At 38.8% G+C, this 27,452-nt stretch overlaps 2 protein-coding genes across 2 annotated transcripts; one reads left to right on the top strand and one right to left on the bottom strand.

The window, feature by feature from the left end:
• On the bottom strand, nt 1-8,797 carry LOC102216977 (eukaryotic translation initiation factor 4E type 3-like). Its single transcript, XM_023325699.1, has 7 exons — nt 8,478-8,797; nt 4,903-4,975; nt 3,270-3,364; nt 3,072-3,132; nt 2,925-2,991; nt 2,673-2,828; nt 1-1,280 (listed from the first exon to the last, which is right to left on the bottom strand). The coding sequence occupies exons 1-7, from the start codon at nt 8,660-8,662 to the stop codon at nt 1,234-1,236; spliced, it is 684 nt and encodes a 227-aa protein (XP_023181467.1). The 5' UTR covers nt 8,663-8,797; the 3' UTR covers nt 1-1,233.
• A 3,927-nt stretch (nt 8,798-12,724) lies between these two features.
• On the top strand, nt 12,725-18,497 carry LOC102217226 (probable G-protein coupled receptor 173). The gene has a single exon (XM_023325783.1). It carries the CDS (start codon nt 15,417-15,419, stop codon nt 16,530-16,532), a length of 1,116 nt encoding a protein of 371 aa, XP_023181551.1. The 5' UTR covers nt 12,725-15,416; the 3' UTR covers nt 16,533-18,497.
• Nucleotides 18,498-27,452: the final 8,955 nt, after the last annotated feature.

Below are 27,452 nucleotides of genomic sequence, written 5' to 3' on the forward strand. Positions count from 1 at the left end.
AGCTCCGTTTTATTTGATCTGTCCATGTCACTGCAAAAAGACTTTACAGAGGGAAACAAAGATCCTTTTTAAAACTATCAACCTGACATGAGATTAACTACAAAGGTGATGTGACAAAACATGCAAGATAACTTAAACGTATACTTAATCAAAAACAACTTGAAGTTGTTAAACAAAAGATGCATATTGCATGGATGAGAGCCAATCTAGTTTTCTTTTTATCCCTCTAAGCAGCAGTCTACATAAAAACTCAGTTACTCACTCAACCTTCATAAAGCATAATCCATCTTCAAACCACTAAAACATGAGAACAGTATGACCTACACATAATCACTGACCTAGAAGGCAGAAAGAAAACTAGAAGATTTACTGTCAGTGGAAACATGTAGCGGCAGGTGCGAATGGAGAAAAATGTGTGGCATTACCTCATTATCTAACAATCAGTAACTTCACTTTGGAGCTCAATTAAAAAGAATATTGAATCCTGAAGCTTGAGGAAAAACTAATATTAAAACATTCCCTGAAACTTTTACAGCACTTTTTTTTCGCCCATAAAAATAACGTTTAAAAATAATTATGGCCACATCCATGCTGGACTTCTTTTTGATCCTTTACGATGGCTTTACGATGGGTGGACGAACATGTGCAACATTTTCCAGTTTAAAGTTCACACTGTTTAAGAAAGAAAATATTACATTCACTCCATCTGCAACGATAAAACCCAAAACAGACAAAAAACAAAATATTTGAACAACAAAAACATCTTAAAAACAGCAGAAGAGCGCTTTGGCACTGAAAAAGCTGAATGGATCATGATGGGAAAGCAGCAAATCGCAGTTAAAAACATACTAATTGGTGCAGCTAGTAGTCATATTCAACAAGTTAGAATTTTCAGCAATATTCTAAGATATTGAATGTGACTTGTAGTCTGCACCAGGAATGACGAGTGGTCCCAGTACACTTCTAGCAGAACAGGAAATCGCCACCCTCACTACTTAATGCATTATGGATGAGATTTACAGTTTACAATCTCTGAACCCTTCAGAGCTTCAGGACCTATATTATGATTAAAACAAGGCAGCAATCATTAAAAGATATAAAAATATATTGATAACCTCTTGTCATTGAAAGCAAAAAAAAAAATACTATCCTTAACTAAGTTGTGGACATTGCCTTCCGTGAAGGCAGGTGCAGAGTTCTGGGTTTTGTTTTTTATTTAAAGTGCTTCACAATCTAATGTCTTGAACGTCCTCCCTCAAAGGCATGATGATCCATATGAGCTGAAAGAGACAGAGCAATTTCATTTCATTAGACATCTGCTTGACAAAGATTACTCAACGTGAAGGGAATGGAAAGTTCCAGGTGCTAAAAGAAACAACCGCAAGGCCAGGATTTTCAAAATGTTAGCAATAGAGATGAAGCTTCTTGAGTCGGTGTTTAAGGGGGATTTTTTAAACAATTTGTATATCAAGCAGGTTTAAGTGTCAGGACATGAAAGAAAAAATATCGGTCAATGTCTCAAATGGGGTAAAAAGTCAGCCAGCAACAGGAATCAGCAAACTTGATGGGGAAAAATAATCATGTTTGTCTGGTCACTGAACGCACCACAATTCAGCACAGTTAGATCGACAAAACTCTGAGGGAAGAACAGTCAGTATTAAGTGAGAGGAAGGACAACATTATGTTTTCTATGGAGGAATGTTGGCTGTTCATTCATAGGCTGCCACTTTAATTAGGGCAAGAGTGTTGAAAGTGCAGCTCAGGGGCCATTTGCAGATCTCAAAACGATTTCAGGTGGCCCATCTGCCCAAAATTGGACAAAGTTTTTAGATACACTTTAAAAAAGTGCTAGGATGTAAGTTTCACTTGTGGAAGACATTTAGAAAGAAATATTTTATTAAAACTGTACACTACACTATGCAACATTCATTATCAGTCATGTTTTTAATTTCATTTTATAGTAAAACACAACAACCAGTTACATTTATTAAAGAACAGACCAAGGCACTCCCTCTTATTAAGAAGGGCAAAATAAAGCAGGAGTGAGCTATACTCTCTTCTTGTTGATGAAATTAAAAAATGTGTACAATATTGTTTTATTTTTGTTTTTTAAATCAGGCAAACAACCATTTTTATGTTTTGGATTCACAGTGTCTTACACATCCTTTTTTTTCAGAAATCAAACTGCTTGGCTAGTTTCTTTAAAACATTGTGTTTGTTGTTGAGAAGGTAAAAATGAAAAAATCTAAATTTTATGCTAATTATATCTATACCTATATACTAACATGCGATGTTAAAGACAATTTATAATGTCAACTTAATCATAATTTTATCTTAAGTTTTGAAATTATTGTGAAATCCTGTGTATTGGCAGAGCTGTGCTATACAAACGGCTCTTCCTCTCACAGTGTGACATCACCTCTTTTCACAGAAACAAATATTTACGGATCATTGTAAAGCCGTCGTCAGAATAAGCTTTTTTTTTTAGCAAAGACCATGTGCACAAACCAAAGATTTGATTTGAAGGACTGTTGAATTATAGCGAATTAGCTAGGCAAGCCTTTTAACAATTTTATTTGCCAACGCATTTTTCGCACAACTTGAAGAAAAAAAATTATTTATATAAATATAAGCATATACATTTATACATATATATATATACACACACTTACGCTTATAAAAAACTGCTTTAAATGATATATATGGGAGCAGCTCATAGACTTTCCCCAAAATACTCGCTTTGTCGGCAAGCATTGCGTCTCTGTTCCATATTTGTACAACATCCTCCCGATCTCGAACACTAACACTGACGCCGACAATCTCATCATCTGAAAAATGGAAGAGAAAAACAGGAAAACTGTTTGCAAAGGATCAAACTAAACATCTTTCATCTTGTTTTAATTTATTAAGTTATTCTACTGTACCTAATGTGCAGTAATCTGCAAACTGTTCCCCGATAGTAGCAAGTAACAACTCTTTCCAAACTGTAGACTGAGACATAAAGCAGAATCTCATCACTAATACATTACTTTTAGGAGAAGAAAAGTAGGTAAACGATGGGCAGCGCTTACACTGTTTTCTTTTGGGATTTTCATTTTCCATACCCCTCCTTTTGCGTTGCTTTCTTCCTCCCTGGTGGTGTAGAAGATCAAAGTCAAAAATCCCAACTGAGAGATTGCAATTTTAGCTAAATATGTCATTTTTACATAATTAAAAACAGGTTAGTCACTGTAAGAAGCTGCTGATGACGTTAATACTATGTGACTCACCATAGTGGCCTCCTTTCACCACGCATTAAGTGGTAGCTACATCTCAAAGGCAGGGCGGTGACAGGAGGGATGTTGTTATACACACTCCAGAACATCTTCAAGCATAAAACCAAATAAAATCAATAAATTAATATCAGTTCTGGATTTTTCATAGTCAAACTCTGATCTTGTGACTTGTACAGCAGCGCACTCTGCTGGACGAACTTTGTCTTAATGTCACAGAATCACATTTTTCCATCCATATGCCCTGTGGCTGTTTCTACACTTCAGAGTCTTTAACAATCTCTAAATATGACAAACATGTTTAAGATTTTTTTAGACTTTCAGAGCCAGAGCTTTCGAAAAAATAATCTTCACTGCTGCCAGCTGGCTCGCAGTGCATAGTAACAGGTGGGGGAGGGGGAAGCAATGGTCATTTTATTCTCTATACATCCAGAAAGTCACTAACTCCTGTCATTCCAGCAACTTCTTTTGGGACCATTTAAAAGGGTTTTAAACTGAATGATATGTATAAATAAATATTTTTAGCAAATATGAAATCCTAACTTTTAGATCATGGTAATCAACTCATGCAAAGACATAAGTGCAATGAAACGTCCTGCAGAAAAGGATTAGGACCACTTTTTTTTCCCTAAAATGAAAAGTCTGAATTCTTTGTTATTTTTTTTCTGGGAACCAATTAAACTTTAAGCAAAAAACTGAAAACATTGTTGCTGAAGTCTTCTCAATAAAGCTTTAAATTAATGCCATGTCTGCAAGAGGAAAGATTGAGCCATCTTGTAACAAATTTTATGATTATTGCAGGTAAGGAGGGTAAAGTCTCATTTTGTTTGTCATAAAACTGTGCATTTGAAATTTCCATCAAGTTTAGTTTCCAGTGATTCTGTACATTTATAATCAGAGCATATCAATGTGAAGCCAGCTAGCAGCACACACTAAAAGTATGAAAGTATGTCACAAGCTGTTTGTTTCTCCACACATAAATATCAAAGGCGAGCCCAGCTGTCAGGTGCAGAGTTTTCCAGAATTTTTCAAGCTTGATTTCAATATGAAGCGGGCCTTCCTGGAACCTCATTCCAGTTGACTTGGTTGTGTGCAAATACAGCTTTAAACATCACACTCCATTATCTGACTGCAGCTTCTGCTCAACTTCGTTCAACAAAGCCAAACCTTGGCAATGTCACAACAGGTAATATCCAACATGTGCATCCATGTTTTTTCTCTCTCCTGGTTTCATTGTGGGGGTCTACGGAGGAGCTGTTGAAGCTACGGAAGTTTCTGTCTTGTGTTTTGGTAACTTTTGGTAAATTGAGCCATGTTCACACACTGTGAAAACGGGTTTATTGATTCTTAGCTTTTACCAGCATCTATAACTAATCCCTCACCTTGTGCTCCACCCCACCATGCTTAAAGTCCTCCACCATCATCCCTCCGCAAATAAAGAACATTAGCAGTCTCAATGACTACCGACCAGTAGCACCCATCATCTTGTCCAGTCAGCTGACTGCAGCCCAGTATGCTTGGGGACTTGTAAGTCCCTCCCATCAGGGTGTCTCTTCCTAAACGAGTCAGTCAGTCCAGTCGTACTCCTGATCTCTTTCCTCTTTAGAGGACTGAGTTCTTTAAGTCTCACCTGAACAGTTTGCACAGTGTAGATCTTCTTTAGGTTGGATTCACACTCCGCAGCTGTCGTCCCTGGTAATGACCTGGAACGACAAGGACAAAAAAAATAAAATAAAATATCTGTTTCATCTCCAATGGAGGAACAGAGAAGGAGAGAAGTATTCTTTCTGCAACCTAGGATGTCTATAGATAATCAGTAATATGCTCAGGAGTAAATATAGTCTGGCATCTTTGAATTCTAAAAACACCAGTGCAGAGAAATTAAAACAATTGCAATGGTTGGTCAGTTTGAGAGTATTGCTGCTGAATTTAACTAGATTTCTTTTCCTGGGGACAGTAATAGACTAACCAGAGGAAATAAAAGACTAACAGCCTCGAATTTGATGTTCTGACCCCATGGATCTTAATTCTGAAATATGTGTTGAGAGGAAGAAATTAGTTTCAGGTCAGAGATTTAGATTAATTTTATAATAACATTGACTGGTTAAGCAAACTCCTTAAGTCCATCTGGTTTAAAGGCTGCTAAAATGTGTTTTCTCCATTCAGCTAATGTGAAAAAAGTAGAATCAGAATAAGTCCGAATACAGATCCCTGAAGGACTGCAATATACACTCACTCACTTTGTTAGGTACGCCTTGCTTACACAAGGTTGGACCCCCTTTTTGCCTTAAACCATTGTGGCATAGATTCAACAAGGTACTGTAAACATTCCTCAGAGTCTGGTCCATATTGTCATGACAGCATCACACAGTTGCTCCAGATTTGTCGGCTGCACATCCATGATTCGAATCTCTCATTCCACCACATCCCAAAGGGGCTCTATTGGATTGAGTTCTGTTAACTGTGGAGGCCATTGAGTTCAGTGAGTTCATCGTTGTGTTCAAGAAACCAGTCTGAGATGATTCACATGATTTATGACATGGCGCGTTATCCTGGTGGAAGTAGCCATCAGAAGATGGGTATACTGTGGCCATAAAGGGATGGACATGGTCAGCAACAATACTGAGGTGGCATTGGCTCAATTAGTACTAATGAACCCAAAGTTTGCCAGGAAAATATCCCCCACACCATTTTACCACCACCAGCCTGAACCGTGGATACAAGGCAGGATGGATCCTTGCTTTCATGTTACTGATGGCAAATTCTGACCATACCATCCAAATGTTGCAGCAGAAATTGAGACTCATCAGAACAGACAACGTTTTTCCAATCTTCTATTGTCCACTTTTGGTGAGTCTGTGTGAATTGTAGCCTCAGTTTCCTGTTCTTAACTGACAGGAGTGGCACCTGGTGTGGTCTTCTGCTGCTGTAGCTCGTCCACCTCAAGGTTTGATGTGTTGTGCATTCAGAGATCCTTTTCTGCATACCTCGGTTGTGGTTATTTGAGTTATTGTTGCTGCTCTATCAGCTGGAACCAGTTTGGCCATTCTCCTCTGACCTCTGGCATCAACAAGGCATTTGTGCCCACAGAACTGCCGCTCACTGGATATTTTCTCTTTATCGGACCATTCTCTGTAAACCCTAGAGATGACTGTGCATGAAAATCCCAGTAGATTAACAGTTTATGAAATACTCAGACCAACCCATCTGGTACCAACAGCCATGCCACATTCAGAGTCTCTTAAATCTACTATCTTCCCCATTCTGATGCTCGGTTCAGAGTTTGAACTGCAGCATATCATGTCTACATGCCTAAATGCATTGAGTTGCTGCCATGTGATTGGCTGAATCAACATTTGCGTTAATGAGCATTTGGACAGGTGCACCTAATAAAGTGGTCAGTGAGTGTATACAACAGTCAACAGCATCCATTCCATTATTTTCACTTTAGCATAATATTTTTTTTTAAGTTAGCACTAGCAGAAACAAAGCATTCAAGGGTTTTTTTTTTGCTTGAAAAAAAGAGCTGTTCAAAATGTTTATGGACATTTATTATTAACAATCCTTACTTTTTCGTCTCAATTTTATAGATTTAGTACGAATAATTAACCTAAACTCTGCTTGAATATGACAGCGTATTTAGGCCACCCTGTTAAAATTTTGTTTGTTTGTTTTTTTTATTATGAGAATAATGTTGTAAGAAGGAGGCCTAACTCAATAACACTTTTTGTTGGATGATAAATTGTCCCAGAAGTTATTGCAATAAATTGTCTTTGTTTTGAGACCTTTTCCAAGTGATTTAATAGAAATGGCATAGTAATGCAAGAACTCATTCTCACTTATTTCTAATGAACATTAACACAGGAACTGGAAAATATTGTAAACATCCAAAATAAATAACCAAAACACAAAAATTGAATTATGAAGTCTCTGTAAACAAAACTGTCCTTCAAAAAAGGGTTAGCTGAGGTTGAAGCATCAGACTGAATACTTTTCTCACTTAATCTTTGGTAGAAAGAGAATTAAGAGAAAAACAATAAATCATGCAATTGAAAATTATTGAGCTTGTTCTAATTTATCATGCCATCAATTGATTTACTGCTTATTGCAACAGGCCTAGTAACAACACCATAATACAGTTATGTCATAAGGAGAATAAGGTCATATTACAAGAATAAAATCATACTAGTATGGCTTTATTATTAAACAAAGTTAAAATCTCTATTTTTAAGTTTATTGCTAAATACCATTATGTCACGGCACATTTACTCAAAAGTGACATACTTTATCAATGTCATGCTGTTCTATGTCTACTTCAGTCCTTACTAAGAGGTATGAACTAAAGTCAGGACAATCTTCTTCTACTCTCAAAATTTCATTAACATACTCAAATATATCAAGGGTGAGCATTTATTGTACCTATAATTATTTATTGTGATAAATTTCTTTTAAGATTTTTGATTTATCGATGTCACAGTAAATTCCTCTTAATACTGATATAAATCACACTTTTTATTCAAGTGTTCAAAAGATCCTTTTTAAAAATAACAATGTTTTTCAAGAGCAGTATTTGTTTGTGGGAATGTGATTGCTGTCAGTCAGTCAGCCATTTAAATTGTTATCACAATAGAACCACAAGGTATCATAAAAATTTAAGTCCATATTACCCATCCCTACAATACATATTAGCATGTGAGCTCTAAAGGGCAATAAGTATAACTATGACCTTAAAAAATGGATAAAAAAAGGAAGGCCCTTCACGCTAAGGTAAGTCTTTATATGACAACACAGCATTCCAACAAAATACGTACTGGTTTAACAATGTGAAAAATGAGTAAAACTGGCTTTATTTATAGAAGACAACAGAGTCTGTTTCAGCTCAAAATCTTCCCGGTCCCCCTGCTGGATAACGCAAAGTAACTTCAGATGGACAGCGGGATAATACGGGGTCCCCTTTAGCTCCACTGTGCTGCGTAGGACCCTTTTCTATAGACAAGACAAAAGTAAAAGTCTTCAGTTGCACAACATAGCAGGGGTTTGGGGATAGGAAACTAAAAAAATGATCGAAGAAGCCTTAAAGGCGAATATTTCTCCTGCTACGTTTCGCTCCTGGAGGCCTGTAAAGCGGTGGCCTTGCCTGCTGTTTTCCCTGCTCGTCCCGGGGCTCCTAACAAAAAAACACGACGAATAAACTCTAAATGATACCTGTCGAGCCAAAAGGTCCAGGGCGAGTGAAGAGGCAGCGTCATTGTGTCGCCTTCTCGCTGTTTCTTTGTGATGTTTTCCAACTCTTTCTCGTCGATGTCAATGTTGTCCTCAGAGGGGACTGTCTGGTCGCTCAGGGCGCCTCTGTCCATCTGGACATCCGTCTGACCCGCGGGAACCTCCATTACCGCTGGAGACGAACCGAGGGCTTCGCTTTGTGCTCTGGTTAAAGCCTTCAGATAAGACGAACCGGTTTTGGTTTGAGCTTTATCTGCAAGTACAATAACACTACCGCTTTTCCGCCCACCAACTGCGAACGTCTTGACGTCATTCGGTAGGAGCGTCGCAGTTGGTCCACCCCAAAGACTACATGAAAATAGCAAGGACTCACTCTTCCACTTTTTTTTATTTTACAAAATGAATATTGTCATAGATATTTCTAATTCCTGGCACTAATTTAGAATCAACATGTATCGCTTAGGAAGCTAGTACATTAGAACTTGTCGAGCTACTATGTCAAACATTTATAATAATATTTTACTTTCGGAAGGGCTGTGCAGTGACGCAGCTGCAATAAGAACCCTGGGCTTGACTCCAAAGTCCATTACAGATCCATTCAAATCAGATCATTATTGAAAAGTCCATTTATTTCAGGAATTTTATCACAAGTGAAACGTATTATACAGATTAGACATACTAGTGTTTTCCAGCCTTTATTTATATTGATTATGATAATTTCTGCTTACATAATGAAAATATGACATTAAAATTAGAATATGAGACCAATAAAATTAAATTTTATCATGTAGAAATGTAAGTTTAATGAAAATTATGTTTATCACCACCTTAAGGATAGTCATTTTCAAAAGGTACTAGTAATCTAACAACTCCCCATACAGCATATTCTAATTCATTAAATTGTATTAAGTAGCAAGAAAGTCCAATAAAGAGAGGATTAAAGCTATGTTCCTTCTTCCAGGATTTGTGTGTTTTCATATATCCTTGTTTGATATATCAGAGGGTTTGACTTTACTTAAGTTATTTTAATGGAAATAAGATCTTGATAATTTCCCAGATTCTTACCATTTTGGACAATGATCATACACAGTACAGACCAAAAGTTTGGACACACCTTTTAATTCAATGAGTTTCCTTTATTTTCATGACTATTGACATTGTAGATTCACACTGAAGGCATCAAAACTATGGATAACACATGTGGAAATATGCACTAAACAAAAAAGTGTAAAACAACTGAAAATACCCCTTATATTCTAGTTTCTTCAAAGTATCAACCTTTTACTGTGATTACTGCTTTGCACACACTCTGCATTTTCTGGATGAGCTTCAAGAGGTCGTCACCTGAAATGGTTTTCACTTCATAGGTGAACCCTGTCAGGTTAATAAGTGGGATTTCTTGCCTGTAAAATAGTCATGAAAATAAAGAAAACCCATTGAATTAGAAGGTGTGTCCAAACTTTTGGTCTGTACCTACGTATATGATCATTATATATCCAGAATTATATCTACCCAGAATTGTTATATAAAATTATGTATGCCCAGAATTATTCTCCTTGTGAGTCAACACTACGGAACTACAGAATAAACCTCTTCAAAAGTCAGTCAGTTTTTAAGCGTGATTGAGTTGCTTGATAGAAACAACAACCTGTTGTATTATCTGTAAAATTCAGCTATGTATCATCTAGATAGACACAGAAGGAAAACAATTAGATGTATAAAGCTCTATTGCATTAAAATCACTTAAGGCAATAAATGCATCACCATATCATTCAATAAACTTCTCAAACTGCAGTTATTGTTTATGGGCAGCTTTTGAAACCATAACCAAAGCAGAGAATTTTCCAAATAGCCAATCTTGATACGATTTGTCCACTAAAGGTCCTTAAATTCACTCAGTAAAGGCATCATTTTTGCTTTTGTTTTGCCTGTGCTATGCGTTCTGTTCATTGGCATAAAACGTAACATGTTCTTATTTGGACAAAGATTAATCAGTATATAAATGTACGCACTGTGGTGATTGACTATTACTCCACCTTAATGTCTTACCTAATAATCAAGATTTTGTGGAATAGAATATATGAAAAATGAGAATTAAACTAATATCAATGGGAGTGGAACAGTAGAAGGATAATAACTACAAATAACACAAGACGAGACTTCACGATCACTTTGCCCAAACCAAAACATATTTTTCTTTCTCAGAGTGAATCATCGTCTTATAGCAATATCTTCAGGCTCCAGTTTCCTGATCATGGTTCTGCAGAAGAGTTGTTTCTAAAAAAAACAAAAAACAAAAAAAACACTGCATAAAATCAAATTACAGTTATGTAATGCCAGATGCTGTTTGTGCACATTTTTCCTCTCTTTTGCCCGCGTTACGTTGCTTATTCTTTGAAACCTTTGATCCGCTGCACGGTTCACATAATTTAAAAGCACTTCCATAAAGTAATGGTTTCCCTGACTTATGCCAGCATTTGTCTCGGATCTGATGTTTTAGAATTTCTGCATTATCTGAAGCTCCGTGTGTTTATTTACCCAACAGATATTCTCTCATTGAAGCCTGAATGGAGCCTGTTAAAGGGGAGCCGTCTAATCCCCGCAGCGGTGGGTGAACTTTGTCACATGATGGCAGCTCTAGTTCAGAGTACAGAATTTATGCTGAGAGCGAGATTTGATCCAAAAATTACTATAAATTCTATTTTTTAAAGCTATCAGCTCATTTATGTTTATTGAAAACCTACTCGACACTACAATTGATTTATCGCTGAGGATTTTCAGGAACTGAAACTCTCCAAACACTGAAATTTTATTGTATTTTCTCGACCTCTACATCTCTACAGGGATCTTTGTTGGTCCATTGAATTATGAATTATTATACCAGTGTTATGGTTTCCTACCACCCTGACAGAAAAGCCACCCATTTGTCCTCAAGCCTGGATCTATAAAGATCAAATCAACTGGTTTGATCTGATCTTTTGTTATGTTCTGCTAATGTCAAAAAATACAATTGTTTCCACTAAATAAGGAAATTAAAATCAGGTATGAATAAACTTATTCACGCAATAAGCCATTAAAAATTACGTAGGCGATCGATGTAAACAGTTTCATGCACTATATTCATAATTCATCATTATGCTAGCGCTTATCATCTATCAGCCACCAGAGACGTCTGCGTTTTATTCAAGCTTTAGAGCAAGAAGTGAAAGAACTTGAAAAGGCCTGCGTATGCAGCGCTTTAAGGAAATTGTAGTAGGCGATTTTACAGAAGAGCTATGAATTCAACACATTGGAATGACACCATTTTTCATGTGCTGTGCGATGCTGTTAGACTTCTGAGGGCTGTTTGACAAAAGTTGGATTACAATAGAATAGAATAGAAGTACTTTATTCATCCCAGCAGGGAAATTACTTCGCAGTTACAGCATAGAGACAAGACAAGACAAGAGACAAGACACAATAACAAGGTCCGGGTGTTGAGTCTGGAGTTTGGCTGTGGCGGAGCTGATGACATCACAGGCCACCGCTGCATCAGCTGATGGGGGAATGTAAACAGCGATCAAAATGGCGGACGTAAACTCCCTTGGTAAATAACACGGCCGCATTCCCACAGCCAGAAGTTCAATGTCCGGGCTACAAATCTGTTCCTTTACGTTAACATGACCGGGATTACACCACCTCTCACTCACATAAAGTGCAATCCCGCCGCCCCTCTTCTTCCGACTCTTGGAATAGTCCCTGTCCCCGCGCACCAAGGAAAATCCAGGGACCTCCACGCTGTAGTCCGGAATAAGCAAGTGCAGCCAGATTTCCGTGAAGCAGAGATACTGCACTCCCAGTACTCCTTCTGGGTCCTGACCAGCGCCGTGAGTTCGTCTGTCTTATTTCCCAAAGACCTCATGTTCCCCACAATAATCGCCGGTAACGCTGGCCTGCGCCGTCTCCTCTTCTACCTCCGTTTAACTCCAGACCCGCAGCCCCGTTGTCTCCTCCGTAACTCCTCCGGGACCACAGGCCCGTCTCCGGGCAGCAGCAGAGGCCCACACAGCGCAATCAGCCGTTCACGTGAGCAAACAATGCCGCTACTCCGTTCGGCGAGGTTCTCCGCAACCCAGAGTAGAAAAAGTAGCAGAAGAACATGGAGAACATTGACAGAACCACATCCAGCCATTGTAGAAAGCCCAATTGATGATCCATGGGTTCTTCAAGCACGGATCATTAATCGGTTACAGCACATGTACACAGACAAACACACACGACGGGAGCTGCGTCTGCAGGCAGCCAGCTGTGCCGGCGCCAAACGTAACACTATATTTTCAGTGAGTACTGTTATCTGAACAGCCTAAATAAATAAATAATTACCGGTACAGCAAATAATAGCCAATAATCAGTGATTGATTTTAAGCTGGCCAATTAACCTGGGCCCCTCTCACACAATTCTATAAATCTATATTTAAACACTGTTAGTGATGCTGATGTTCTTAGAAGGCTCAGAACCACAGAGACTGTTTTGGTTGCCCAGGCCTTGTGGGGTGGATTTTTTCGGATCTGTCAGCAGCGGTGCAAACCCCCCTGGTAGTAACACCAGGACCCCCTCGACCTCCTTAGCTGACCTGATTAATTCCTGAAGAAAATATGAGGTAGAAATCTAAGCATTTTGAAACCACTGACACTGAAAGACCAACATTTTTGTAACATCAAATAAACACTTTGATCAGACATGACCTACTTCAAAAATTATTAATGGCGAAGAGAACAGGCAACAGCAACACTGACCAAGGACAAGGACCAACAACATGAACTAACAGTATGGAACAACATCATTGACCAATCACAGAAGTTAAAGACATTCAGACAACTACTTGAACAAACAATAGCATCAACAAAACAACTGCAAGGGGTTCACTGCAAGGGGTTCACTGCTTTACTGCAGATGAATTGACAAGATGATGGTGAGTAATAACCACGTTGCAGCTAGAGACATATCTATAAATGCAGCAAATGCATATGCAAAATAGGCATATGCAACATCTATATGCAGTAAACACATGTGCAACATACTGTAGATATATGCATCACCCACATATGCAACATCTATATGCAGCAACATCGACATATCCATAAAGCATAAAGACCATAGACATCAACCGAAGACACATAGCAACAACATAGATCAACAACATTTACACATATGACTTCTACTTATTTTTGATACAAATGGAACCCCATATTTTTTACTGCTTTTCATTGGATGCTTATGTTAGTTATTGAGTTGTGATTTTATGTCGTTTTAAGTTTGTCACATTTTAAGAGGTTTTTATTAGTTCGGATGTGGCCGTCAGGTGTGTCTGGCGGATGGCTGAGGTTTTCTCCACGCTGACACAGAAGAATGGCATCAAGGTGGGTCTCCATGCAGCGTGGAGAAAGTTTGTTTGGCTGTTGGGGAGCTGATTGGACATGGCTCTATCAAGTCCGCAGCTTGAATGATATGATATCAGATGCTGCAGATCTTCTCTCAGTCTGTTGCTGAGAGCGTCATGTTTTTTGCCATCATCTGTTGGGGCAGAGGCATCAGAGCCAGGGACATAAAAAGGCTCAATAACCTGATAACGAAAGCTGGTTCTGTTCTGTGGCACCTCTGAAGATTATTATGCAAAGAAGGATTCTTCATAGAATCAAGAAAATTATGGACAACCCTGGTCACCCTCTTCATGAGACTGTCTTGGGAAAACAGTGTCTACAGTCAGAAGCTTTTAAAGATTTACTCTACAGACTGCTACAAGAGATCTTTCCTGCCATCAGTTATCTACAATAACTCTATGAAGAAAATGAATTAATACGAGTAACAACAACATTTAATTTCCCTTTGGAATCAATAAAGCATTTTTGAATTTGAATTTTTATTCATAGATTCCTGTGATCAGTGTCACTGATCTTACAACGCCTTTACAATAATTTAGGGCATTAAAAACAAGATTTAATGAGTAACCCATTTTAAAAAATCCCTCATGAACATTGATTCAGTGTTTCTCGATACAAGTTATGCATTATGTAAATCATAACTTACCTTGTTTTATTTTTAAACCTTTTTTGGACTTGCATGTTCTGGATGACTGAGAACAAGTAGATAGAAATAAATATCTGGGCAGTATTACTTAAACTTAAGGCTCAAAGCACCAGGGTTTTCCTAGAAAAATATTCAGATTTTATTTCGTGGTTTTAAAGGCTGTACGTTAACGATGGTAAGAAATAAATGCATGCTGTCTTCTTTTCAATCTACTGTCAGCTGCTATGCTCTCTCTCTCCTCTGGTCTCAGTGTGTTATGAGACAGATAATCTGTGGAAAAATCAAGCTCTTCTGATCCCGCTGCGCGCGCGCGTGATGCTTCGTTAGAACCCTCTCCTCCCTCCCTTCGCTTCTACTACGTCTCCTTGATTGCAGCAGGAAAATGAAGCAACACAGAAACATTTGCAGTTCATTCGTGATTCGAGCAGCAGGTTTAGGACGCTGCACGAGAGGCGAACCTCTGAGCTCCGACGCCATTGGGTGGAGGGAAGCTGGGATGCGCTTTCTGAGCAGATTGTCGCCTGGCTGTGTGGACGCCCTCTGAAAATGGTGTAGGCTATAATAATAATCCCGGCGCAGGCAGGCCGCTTCTGCTCCATGGCGATGAGTGACGGAAGGGAAAATTGGGCTTTTTCTTCTTACACCGGACGCTTCTGAGATGAGGGATAAAAAGAGGAGGAAGAAGAAATTGGCGTTTGATTTTTAGGTTCGGATTACAGCACATCGAGATGGATTCTATTTAGGAGTAGGTTTATATTATTATTATTGTTATTATTATTTATGATTTCCACTCAAACCCTTTTGGGTGGGGGCGAGCAGGAGCGATGATTTGATGCGGGAGATACGCAACATTCATGGCGAACACAACAGAGTTCGGGGAGAGCAGCGCGTCCTTCCACAGCTATGCATCCACGGCCTCTGCGGTCAAGCTGGCCTCCCTGGGGCTCATCATGGGCGCGAGTCTGCTGGGCAACGCGTCGCTGTCTCTGCTGCTGCTGAAGGACAGTTCACTGCACAAGGCTCCCTACTACTTCTTGCTGGACCTGTGTCTGGCCGACGTGCTGCGCTCGGCCGTCTGCTTCCCCTTTGTGATGGCGTCTATCGGAGCCGGTTCCGATTGGCCGTATGGCGCGCTCAGCTGCAAAATTGTCGCCTTCATGTCGGTGCTCTTCTGCTTCCACGTCGCCTTCCTGCTCTTCTGCGTCAGCGTCACCCGCTATATGGCGATCGCCCATCACCGCTTCTACTCCAAGCGCATGAACCTGTGCACGTGCGTGGCGGTCATCTGCATGGTGTGGACCCTCTCCGTGGCCATGGCCTTCCCGCCAGTGTTCGACGTGGGCACCTACAAGTTCGTGCCCGAGGAGGAGCAGTGCACGTTCGAGCACCGCTACGTCAAGTCCAACGACACTCTGGGCTTCATGCTGATGCTCGTGGTCATCGTGGGCACCACACACGTGGTTTACGTGAAGATGCTGTGCTTCGTTTACGACCACCGCAAGATGAAGCCAGCCCAATTGGTGCCGGCCATCAGCCAGAACTGGACCTTCCATGGGCCCGGAGCCACCGGGCAAGCTGCAGCCAATTGGATCGCTGGCTTCGGGCGTGGGCCGACGCCGCCCACGCTGGTGGGCATCCGGCAGGCGTCGCACCCTGGCAATAGGAGGCTGCTGGTGCTGGACGAGTTTAAGACGGAGAAGCGCATCGGGAAGATGTACTTCCTGATCACGCTGGCCTTCCTCGTTCTGTGGGCGCCTTACATTAGCGCATGCTACTTGAGGATATTCGTGCGCGGGGCTCCCATCCCGGAGCTCCACCTGACAGCCGCGGTGTGGATGAGCTTCGCCCAGGCGGGGGCCAACCCCATCATCAGCTTCATGTTCAATAAGGAGCTGCGGGTTAGACTCAGAGCCTGCTTTTCCTGCTGCCTGGGAACACAGACACCCATGGAGCCATACTGCATCATATGAACCCTCTAGGCCCCGCTCCCCAAATATACAGCCAAAGACTGACATTTATGCACTGTAAAAACTGCTGACTCAAAATGAACCGGATGTGTGTAAGTTTGCTCAAACAGGGACTTTGTTTGGGTTATTTAACCAGCTTACACTGATAAAAACAAACTGGTAGGGTTTAACTAATCAAAGTGGTCTGTATACATTTTATTTGGGAAGATTTTAATCTAAAGTCTATAAGTTTCATACGTAAAATGCAAATAAATTTAATTCTACAAGTTTTGAACATGCTTAAAAATTCTCTCAGATAAATAAGGTTCATGTCGGTAAGCTGTCTTTTTACTCCCAAGTTAAAAAGAAACGGTTTGTAATTATGACACCATGTTATTAATATGAAATAGGTACATAACAGGAGTGTGACAACTTTATGGGAAAACCACAATTTTTTGTTAATGTTTACAAAATGCACTTGAAAGAATCTGATCAGTGTAGAAAAGTCCAATCCAGGTTTGATAACTCCAGTTATTTGAGACTTTTGTCAAAATAGTGGATTCTAACAGTGAAAAAGTTTGAAAATGTTTCCTTTTGTTTTTTCACCGATGTGACATTTTTACAAATGTCCAACTGGTCAGGTTCAGATTTCACCATTCTACATATTTTAGGGCTTTTTCTCACTTATTTTCTTAAGTTTTGTCCAAATCAGTTGAGTTTCTTTGCTTGTGACTTTCTCCTTTTGTTCAGTTTCTCCGTGAAAGTGAAAAGTGAGAACCAGTCTGAATATTGGTCAGTTGTGTCTGAAATGTAAACACAGGAAGCATATTCTGTGTGCTGAGGTTATAGAGAATACAGATAATTTAATCATATCAGTAGTGTGTTTCTGGGTATTTCAGAAAAATCAAGGCCCTGATTTTTTGGGGGCAGCCCAAAGATTTTTCTTTTTAAAAAATACATGCTTTGCAAACATTGCACTTGATACAAAACTCACAAACTGCTACCAGGAGAGTTGTACTGATGTTTTTGGAGTTTTTATTAATATAAACAATATTCAAGTGTTTGAAAAGGGAATTTAGTAGATTTCTTTGGAAACAGCATGAAAATATTGGCAGGGGATGTATTAAACCGACCATGCATCAATCCAAACCTGCTCATTTGTAGGACTATGTATTAAAGTTCTGTAATTTGCATTAGTGAAACAATTTTTCTGTTGTGAATAGATCACCAAAACTGGCTCCAGCCCAGGGCCCACATCCTTGTAAATCCAACCCTGTCTACAAAATAATTTTGAGAAGACATCTTGAAAATTGCATACAGTTCTATGCTTTATGAAAAAAAATGTTTAGCCAATTTTTATTACTCTTACACATCACACACAGTGTGCAGCTCAAACCTGGCTATGGGAAGCTGTTTGACTCAAATTTGCAGTGTACACCTGATATCCGTGTTGCATTGAGATCGGATCACATTCAGACCATAAATTAACTGTTCTGGAGTTCATTTGAAACAGTACTGAGAGCGCCTCCTCCAAAACAGTCCTGGTACAGTTGTTTCATTGTCAACAATATGTTCACATCTACCCAGACAAACTCCACAGGGTGGAAAGAACCATAGTTTGTCTTAGATGAAGTTCGTCTTAACTGGTATGAAAACACCCTTAAATTTAGAATCACAAGCACACAAATTAAGTTCAGGTTCCTTAAAAACCTTTTACTTTTAGGACTAATCGAAAGCTCTGAAGAAGATGCTAGTTTTTACATTGTGAATTATTGTTTGCCAGAGTCGGTATTCTCACAATTTTTACAAATCAATTTTATTTTGTTTGTCACTATAACAAAATCTGACTGTTTAAGCACCTTGGCTTGAAATTTCTTTACATGCAAAATGGAAGTGGTAAGAGGTATAATATGAATGATAGTCACAACATCTAGGTAAGAATTATTAAATGAAGCAAATTGCCCCACAGTCTATGGATAACAAAATTAATAAACAAAACCAAGAATAGGTCACAATCTGACCAAATGAAATAACAGAATTAAAAAATGACATTAACATTTTGCTTCTATATACTGACTTGGTTCTCAATCAAAGTATGAATCTTGTACTTAGCTACATTAGCTTGCAGCAACTACTTAGCAGCTAAAAGGTTAATGTTAGCTTAAGGAAACAAACTAGATCTCTAGTGCGACACACCAACCACACAGTTGGTTGGCGTGTCAATAACCCGCCAACCAACTGAAATTAATATTATTATACCATGTAACTTTACCATCTTAACATTTTTTATTTCATGCTGGAGAAGAAGCTCGGTGACATCTCATTAGGTCGTTCAAAATGTACAAAATGGTGAAGAATGATGCTGTTCATTCTGCTCTCTTTGCCAACACAAACAGTGGGTTTTTGGAGTTTTTTGCCTGATGTTTGATTTTAAAAAACTACTCAAGTTTTGTCCCAGCAGCATAAAACCAACATCTGAATAATAAAAAAAATAACCCAGCAGTTCTTGTGTGTGTAGCTTAGCTGTTATAGAACGTGTTCTCAATATGCCCTAAACACAGGAAAGGATGGACTGTGAAAATGATGGGGAAGGCAAACTCACTTTTAGTTTTTATACATTTTTATTTCTGGACAAACCTTTTACTCATATTAATCCTAAAACGTTTATTATACTGTATACTAACTCTACACTTTAACTTTAAAATTCAGCTTAGCAATGAAGGTAGCAACAAAGGACCTGTATGACGCAACATTATGTCGAAGGACACCATGAGTTAATTAGAATTTTCTGCATGTAGACTAGGTGATGTTTCAGGACAAGTGTTCCTTGGCTGGATTTTGATTTGCTCCACAGCAACACATGCCACTGTCTTTTGGCTACATTCTGAAATGATTTCCCATGACTTGAAACAAGTCATGGGACTTGTTTCAAGTCATTGAGCCAACTTCTCGAGAGCCTAGGAGATGCTAACAGTTGTAATTTAATGTTATTTATTTTTTCTTTTCTGTCCCTTGTGGACTTTGTAATGTTTTTGAAAGTAGAGGAACAAGCAATATTAATTTTTTCAGCGGTTAATACAAATCTACAGAGTTTTTAAGATAGTTTTAAAAAGCTATCTGCTACAACTTGAGGGCAGCTCTGTGGCGCCAACTTTGTCATCTGTGACAGGTTTTATTTTACATTTGAATACCCAACATAAGATGTAGAGCTCGTTTTTTTGTGAATGAATGCAATACCAATAACTGCTGTAAATACTGTAAATCCCTGTCACCATTTTTTTCTAACCTTATTTCAAGCTGTTAGTTTAAATATGTTGTATATTCCGTCATCTAATCTTTGTGTAGAGCAAAGTTTTCAAACTCGCTTTGAAAATACTTAGCAAACTCTTTCATCAGTTGCATCAAGAGACTGGTTGATTTACACTGGTTGCAATCGGATACACACTCCAGTCAGCGTCCCTTTTTCCATGGATGTGTCTGGGACTCTGAACAATTTGGTGCTTTGAAAACAACTTTGCATTTCCTAGCAAATAAATAGAAAATATACAATTCTTGGGCTCTGTTGTCAACTGTGTTTGAAGTCGTTCTGAACAGTTTCTGTATATTGTATGGTCTTTATTCGTTCATCAGCTGACTGTCCCTAAATCATTCATAAATGAAAAATACTAAAAAGAAATATTGAAATAAGGGGTAATTATTAAACTATTTAGCTTTAATTTCTATTGACATGCCAACTTAGATGCATCTTGATTCCAAGAATGTATTGATTAATTTACTATGTTCTATTTTTAAGAATGAGCTTGATTTTGTGTGGATTTACCACTAAAATCGCCATGACAATTTTAGCCATAAAATTCTCCATGTGCTGGAGACTCATGAGATGTGAGTCTCCAGTACATGGAGAAAGGATAAAGGCCCTTTTTTCGGGGCCAAAAAACTTGAGAGAAATTCCTAGGAATCAAGGTCTGTTTGTCTTCAACAACTGTTATTGTTGCTACAGCGACTAGGGCTAAAATAGAAGATTAAGAGGAGAAATCTGAGTTACAGAACAAACCTGGGAGGGTAATGATACTTTCAGTTTATCATCTCCCTAAGATTAGGAGCTTTGACTGTGGCCCACATTTCTGATTGGTTGAATATTCACCCCAAGTCTAATTTCTTCAACTGTTCAGTGTTTTGTGAACTTTTAATTGAAAACCAAGAGCAATTTGTATCATTTATAAACAATGTTCAGTCCGTTTTCACACCAACACAGATTTTTCAAAAATACAGATTTTCCACAGAGTTTGGAAATTCAACAAAAAACAAGGAATTAAAATGTTCGACTTTTCAAACATAGAAATTTCCATGGTTTCTATCAATCTAAAACTTTCTGAATCTTTGGGGAGAAATTTAGTCTTCCTTTATTTCTATCTACAATTACAAAGCCCTGTAGGGGACATGAGAAAAAAAAATCTTCTTTTGAGTTCCCTCGCAACACTTTTGCTCTTTAACTAATCAGTACATCATTATGAGAAAACTCAAAACCTTTTGCGAGGTAACGCAAAAGCATTGCAAGGTAATGTAAAAGAAGAAAAAATGTCCATGTCCCCTAGAGGGCTCCATATACAATGGCCCTAATATGCTGACATATGGGGGAATTTTTCTACCATAATTCAAGAGCACACATTTTCAGTTTGAAAGCAGGACTTCATGTCTGTCTTCTCAAAACTTATCATGCTTGTACTCAAAACTTTTGCTCTCTTTCAAATATTCACTGTTCTTTCTCAAACGTTTCTCCTCAGGCTCAAAACTTGTCTATGCTTGGATCAAATCTCCTCTTGCAAACCTCTCTGCTTGCTTACAAAACATTTTCTGCTGGTGCTTGGAACAAAAGATCACTGTCGCCTGGCAACCTCTCAGCCAATAGAATGAAAGTGTTATACTAGATGCATTTGTTTCCTTCTAGTGGGTGTGCCTGTGTGGCTACTATTGATCTCAGTTCAGAGTAATTTTACCTCTGTTTTAGAGCCTAACTACTTGTTAAAAGGAAGACTGGGTAACGCCGTTTGCAGGAAAGAAACAAGATTTTGGGGCAGAGCCCTTTAGGTCAGAATCAAAAAGACTTGTGTTGCACTGACAGGGACAAAAGCGAAGATAATCAGAAAAACACTGCCTGGAACCATAACTAATTCTTGCTACAGTCTTGGATTTGACATTGAAGATGCACTATTTGAAGTAGATTTGATAGATATGCAGTGCAATTGGTGGTCCTCTGCTCCTTCTCCACACGCCCCAACTGAGCCCACAGGAGCAGATGAACTTTGCACAGAAGCCGTAGATAAACTAAAGAGGCAGAATCTGAAGGTGGCAAACGAAGGGGGGTGAGTTTAATCTCCAAAAAGCCTCTCATTCACCGTTCTCAGTAGTATGTTCATTCAGCAGGTAATTGCACGTTTCTTCGGTACACGCCGTGTGGTACCTGCCTTTTATTCCGCACCATCATTAGCTCCTTTTCTCCTGAGGCAGTAGCAGCCTATTGATTCGGTAAATACTGTGGCATTAACTAACACAAACTGCACGCTTTTTAAGCCTTTCACATGTAAAAGTGTTACTTGCTTTAGTGAGCAAAGGATTGAACCGCAGTCCTTTCATTCCTGCTGCAATTTCCACATGCCTGCTCACAGGAGTAGATATGCTCTTTTTTTGACCTGCCTGCATTTCAAATATTTTCATATTTTCTAAATGCAAAAACTAAACACCCACCCAGAAGCGTTTGTTTCTGCATGAAACTGCAGATTGAGTTTGTCACAGTGGTACAGAGGCTCTACGGATATTTACTTGCAGACATCATTATTGGTATTCTTAGTCTTTCCTATTCACCACTCAAAAGGGGCTTGCATTCAGAGGTCACTTTAAAGGAATATTGTCCGTATTTGACTGGTTATTTTTTTATAAAATAAAATTTGTAGCCCGTCGGTCATTTTGACAGGTTATAATTCACACACTTGACTGGTGCACATGGGCAGACATTACAGACTTTATGCAAAGTGTTTATCCCAGAAGCAACTAAAATCAATTAATAAAAAAAATCCTTTCTGAATATCATCTCATGGACACTGAACTAAATGCATCTTTCTGGCTCAGGGTGGTCTTCCCCAAGAAGATTGTTTGACCTTTCGAAGGAGCTCTTGCATGGTGATTGGCTGGAGCGGAGCGGCAATCCAGTGCTGGTTGGCTGAGGCGGAGGCGTGGCTATTGATGATGCCGGAAGGCTGAAGAGAGTCTGGCAGTTTGAATTTATGCCTAGGCTTCATTTCAAAAGTGCTTATGTTTCATAAACAATTATAATAAGACATTTTAAAAGAGTGGAAGAAATCCCATGTTTTTTGAATAACAATATTTGTTGTTAAGCTGTTGCTAAGAGATGAGTGTGTTTTCTTATAACGAATTGAAACAAAGTAAACATCTGATTTTTACTTTTGTAAAATTTACCTACTGTAAATTTCTTGTGTCTAAGCAGATAAGTAGTATTTCAAAAGCGCTTATGTTTTATTAACAATTATGTGTTAAGACATTTCAAAAGAGCGGAAGAAATCCTATGTTTTTTGGACAATAACAATATTTGTTGTTAAGCTGTTGCTAAGAGATGAGCGCGTTTCCGGGAAACGAAGTGAAACGAAGTAAACATCTGCTTTTAACTTTTGTAAAACTTACCTACTATAAATTTCTTGTGTCTAAGCAGATAGTAGTATTTCAAAAGCGCTTATGATGTTTATGTTTTTTGAACAATAACAATATTTGTTGTTAAGCTGTTGCTAAGAGACGAGTGTGTTTTCTTATAACGAATTGAAACGAAGTAAACGTCTGATTTTTACTTTTGTAAAATTTACCTTTTAGTCTTTTAAAATGTTCTAGCCTTTCCTGAGGCAGAGGGACCTATGGAGATTGTAACAGCTGTAATTGTGTAGTGTCTCTTTAAGATACTCTAGTATTTCTAATGATGTCAGAAGTATGCGCCACGGCTTCTCTGTAGTGCAGGGCCTGTCATCCCCCTTAGTTCTTGGGATGGACTTTATGACTCGCACTTCGCTAACAATTCATGTCCCAACCAGAACAGTAATTATGGATGACAATCCCCCATTTCTGGATGAACCCTGTGAAAATGACTTTGTGGAGGCTGATCTTGAGTGTGGAACAATGACTCTGCAGAACACTCCACAGGTTTCACTTAAGGAAAAAGTTGAAGACGCTAACTTAAATTCTGCGGAAAAAGGAGGACTGTTAAAGTTGCTAGATAACTTCAGTGATCTGTTTGATGGTCACCTAGGTCGCACTTCTCTGGCAGAACATGTCATCGTCACTGGGGATGCAAAGCCAGTTAACCTACCACCTTACCACACCTCCCCAGCTAAAAAGCAAATCATTGAAGAACAAGTACAAAAGATACTAAAGGATAACAGCATTGAACCTGCATCTGGACCATGGGCATCTCCTGTAGTCATTGTGAACAACCCCCCCCCCCCCGTGAACCACGGTTTTGTGTTGACTTCCGGGGTCTAAATCAGCTGACTGTGAAAGACTCTTACCCACCCCCCCCGAGTGGATGAATCATTGGACTTTTTATCAAGAGGAAAGTTTCTGACAACATTATACCTTGCTCGAAGTTATTGGCAGGTCCCCATTGCTGAACAGGCTAAACCAAAGACTGCTTTCATCACTCATTGTGGTCTGTTTCAATTCAAAGTCCTTCCTTTCGGCCTATGTAATGCCCCTGCAACTTTTCAACGACTTATGAACAATGTTCTGGCTGGCCTGATTTATAAGTCATGTGCAGTGTATCTGGATGATATTGTTGTCGCATCACCAACTTTCGAGCAGCATCTACTCTCCACCACATAGTGGACAGACAGCGGAGCACCTTCTCACATAGGCTGCTCCAGCTCCGCTGTCGTAGGGACAGATACAGGAAATCCTTCCTGCCACATGCCATCTCACTGTACAATAAAAGCTAAATCATTGTTCTGCACTAATCAGTCCAATTTTGCACAACTGCACTGTGGCACACTTGCTGTACATATATTTACATATACATACTGTATCTGCATTTTTTTTAAATCTTTGCAAGGACTGCTCTAAGGTGCTTTTTATATTGACAGCATGTTATATTTTATTTTTATTTTTTATTTTGTATTACCATGATCATCCTACAGCCGGACATCTGGGCATTGCAAAAACTCTGGCACGCTTGCGTCTCAGATTCTTCTGGCCAAACATGAACTCTGATGTAAAAAAATATGTGGTGTCATGTTGTTCATGCCAAACCACTAAGCCAACTCAGGGAAAACCAGTAGGTTTTATGGTCCCAATCCAACCACAGCCATGGACCATGGGAGTACACGGGTGTGGAGTACATTGGCCCACTACCCCGCACTCAAAGGGGAAATGCATATATCCTTGTTTTTGTGGACTATTTCTCCAAATGAATTTAAGTGAGCACTGTAAGGGAAGCAACAGCTCAAGTTGCTGCTAGATATGCTATAGATGATATGGTTAAGTATTGAAAGTGATATTTGTGTATTGGTAAAACACCTGTGTTTTGGAGGCAGTGGCATTCACGTGACATATGCACCACTGGTGATTTGTATAAGTATGGGCAATTCATGTCCTACAACAAACTTACTCAGACATTTGATTTGAAGGTAGAGTGAATTTTTGGAAATATCTACAGATTGTGTTACCTCACAATTTTAAAACACTGTAGAAAATGATACATTGAACTATATTAGGATGCCGCGTGATTGACACACAGCCTCTCAATTTCATAACGTGTTAAGTTATAATTTGAGTAGTGAATCGTCAAATATTAAACTTTTATGGCAGAGAGATTTAACAATACAGTATACAAAAGAAAAATGGTCGAGTGCGCTGTCAAAGAGTGGTAAATATAACTTTGGTAGGCCCCGTTTAAATTTCTTCAGAAATGTTCTAGTTTCTTTCTTTAACTGTGTTTGATAGATTGCAACACATTCTCATTGCCTACTCATCATATATGGACACTTGGTCAGGTTCCCTCTGTGTGACATATTGACACATTGGATACCTCCTTCTCATCAGTAATTGACGCTCAGGTGCTCTCATTAAATGTGACAGAACTCCCTGAGCGTTAGAAACTGACAACCTAGGAACAAAGACGATGAGTCTAACAAAAACAATATATTACCAATGCCCTTTCCTCATTTGCATTTTCAAAGTAGTTTACTAAAATCGTAGTAAATGTTCAATAAGACTTCACATCAGTTGTTGCTGCAGAAGATTTTTATTTTTAGCACAGTCATCTTAATTAAATTACAATGTGCATTTCAGTGAAGCTCATTTGTCAGATTAAAAGTAGTTTTTGAAAATTGACAACCATTAAACACTTTTCACTAAAGCTGCATTTTTGTTTTAAAAATATTCTTTTATTGGTCTGATGTAATATTCTAATTTTAAATGTTATGTTGCCATGAGCTATAAGTAGAATATCATCTCAATTAAAGAGATAAAGTCTTTCAAACAAAAATCAGTGTATTTAATCTAGATAGGGTTTTGCTTTGTGATAAAGTTCTTGACATGAATGGACTTTTCAATTCTAATCTACTGAATGGGTCTGTATGGTGTTGAATTGAATGAGTTTTCACTTCAAACTGAAATTGAAAGAAATGTAATTTTTATGTTCACCTTGAGAAACGAAATGCTTCAGAGCACTACACATCAATGAATAATTTCGACATGACTATTTCTAGCGAGAGGCCATCTGCTTTTAAGGTCAGATCATTATTCAGCTTCAGACACCAATTAAAACGCCCACAGGGTTTTTCTTTATACACGGCATGGTCAGAGAGGTGCTCATTTACTTAGCGTGTCATGTAATTTTAACAGAATAATGTTTTTTGTTCATGCCTTTATGAGTGGGAGCAAAAAGGTTTGCCTAAAGTCCTTCAGAGCATCTGGTTTTATGAAGATAGCTTGTTTACACATCCATTTGTAAAGGTACACACTTTGAGCTTTTTTCTACTTTCGTCACATTAAACCCACAAACATGTAAAGAGAATGGTAAAAGAGAGAAAGATCAGGCAGTAAAGATAGAAAAACGAAAATAACAGCTGTAAAGTCTTGTCGAAACGCTGTACTTCCAGAAGAATCAACACCTCTATTTATATACGGTAATACAAAAACAGTGGAGGAGGCCTAGAGGAAGACCTAGGACACTCTGGTGGGACTGTGTTTACGGCTGGCCTGGGAAAGACTTCCGATTCCACGGAGGAGCTGGGCAAAGTGGCAGGAGAAAGGGAAGTCTTTAAATCCCTTCTTAAGCTGCTACCCCCTTCCATTTTCTTCCAGATAAGCGGAAGAAAATGGAAGGATGGAAAAACAGTGGAAGGTGGTTTTCATGGCAACACAAAGTCATACAGTAAAGATGTACAAGGCAAGGTCTTTTGATCTTCAGAAGAAATATTCTGGATACTCATAAGGTGAGAGGCATTTGGCTTTTCCCTGGCCAATGGCAACACAGGACAGGTTGGGCAGGCAGGGACAGGTGTGATGGAGTCTTTTCCCAAAGAAAGGAACCTATGAGGGGAAAAGCAGATGCAGCTCTAGTTTGAAAAATTACTCATTTTACTTGAGATATTAGATGCCCTTTACAAAGTGTCTTAACATTTTTCATGTCAAATTTTCATAGTATTTCATACTTGGCATGGATACTTATGGATGGATACGATTTTACACAATACAGCAGGAAACTAATGAACTATGAGGGCCATACTAAGAACAAAATAAAAGAAAACTGTCATTAAATGACAAGAAGTCACAATATGAGAATAAACTCGTATGAGAATAAAGTGAAAGCACTATAAGAATGAAGTCATAGTGTTACAAGAATAAATTCATAATATTCTGGGAATAAAGTCAAAGTAGCACAAG

The sequence above is a fragment of the Xiphophorus maculatus genome, chromosome 20, assembly GCF_002775205.1.
Source record: "Xiphophorus maculatus strain JP 163 A chromosome 20, X_maculatus-5.0-male, whole genome shotgun sequence".
Classification (NCBI taxonomy): Eukaryota; Metazoa; Chordata; class Actinopteri; order Cyprinodontiformes; family Poeciliidae; genus Xiphophorus; species Xiphophorus maculatus.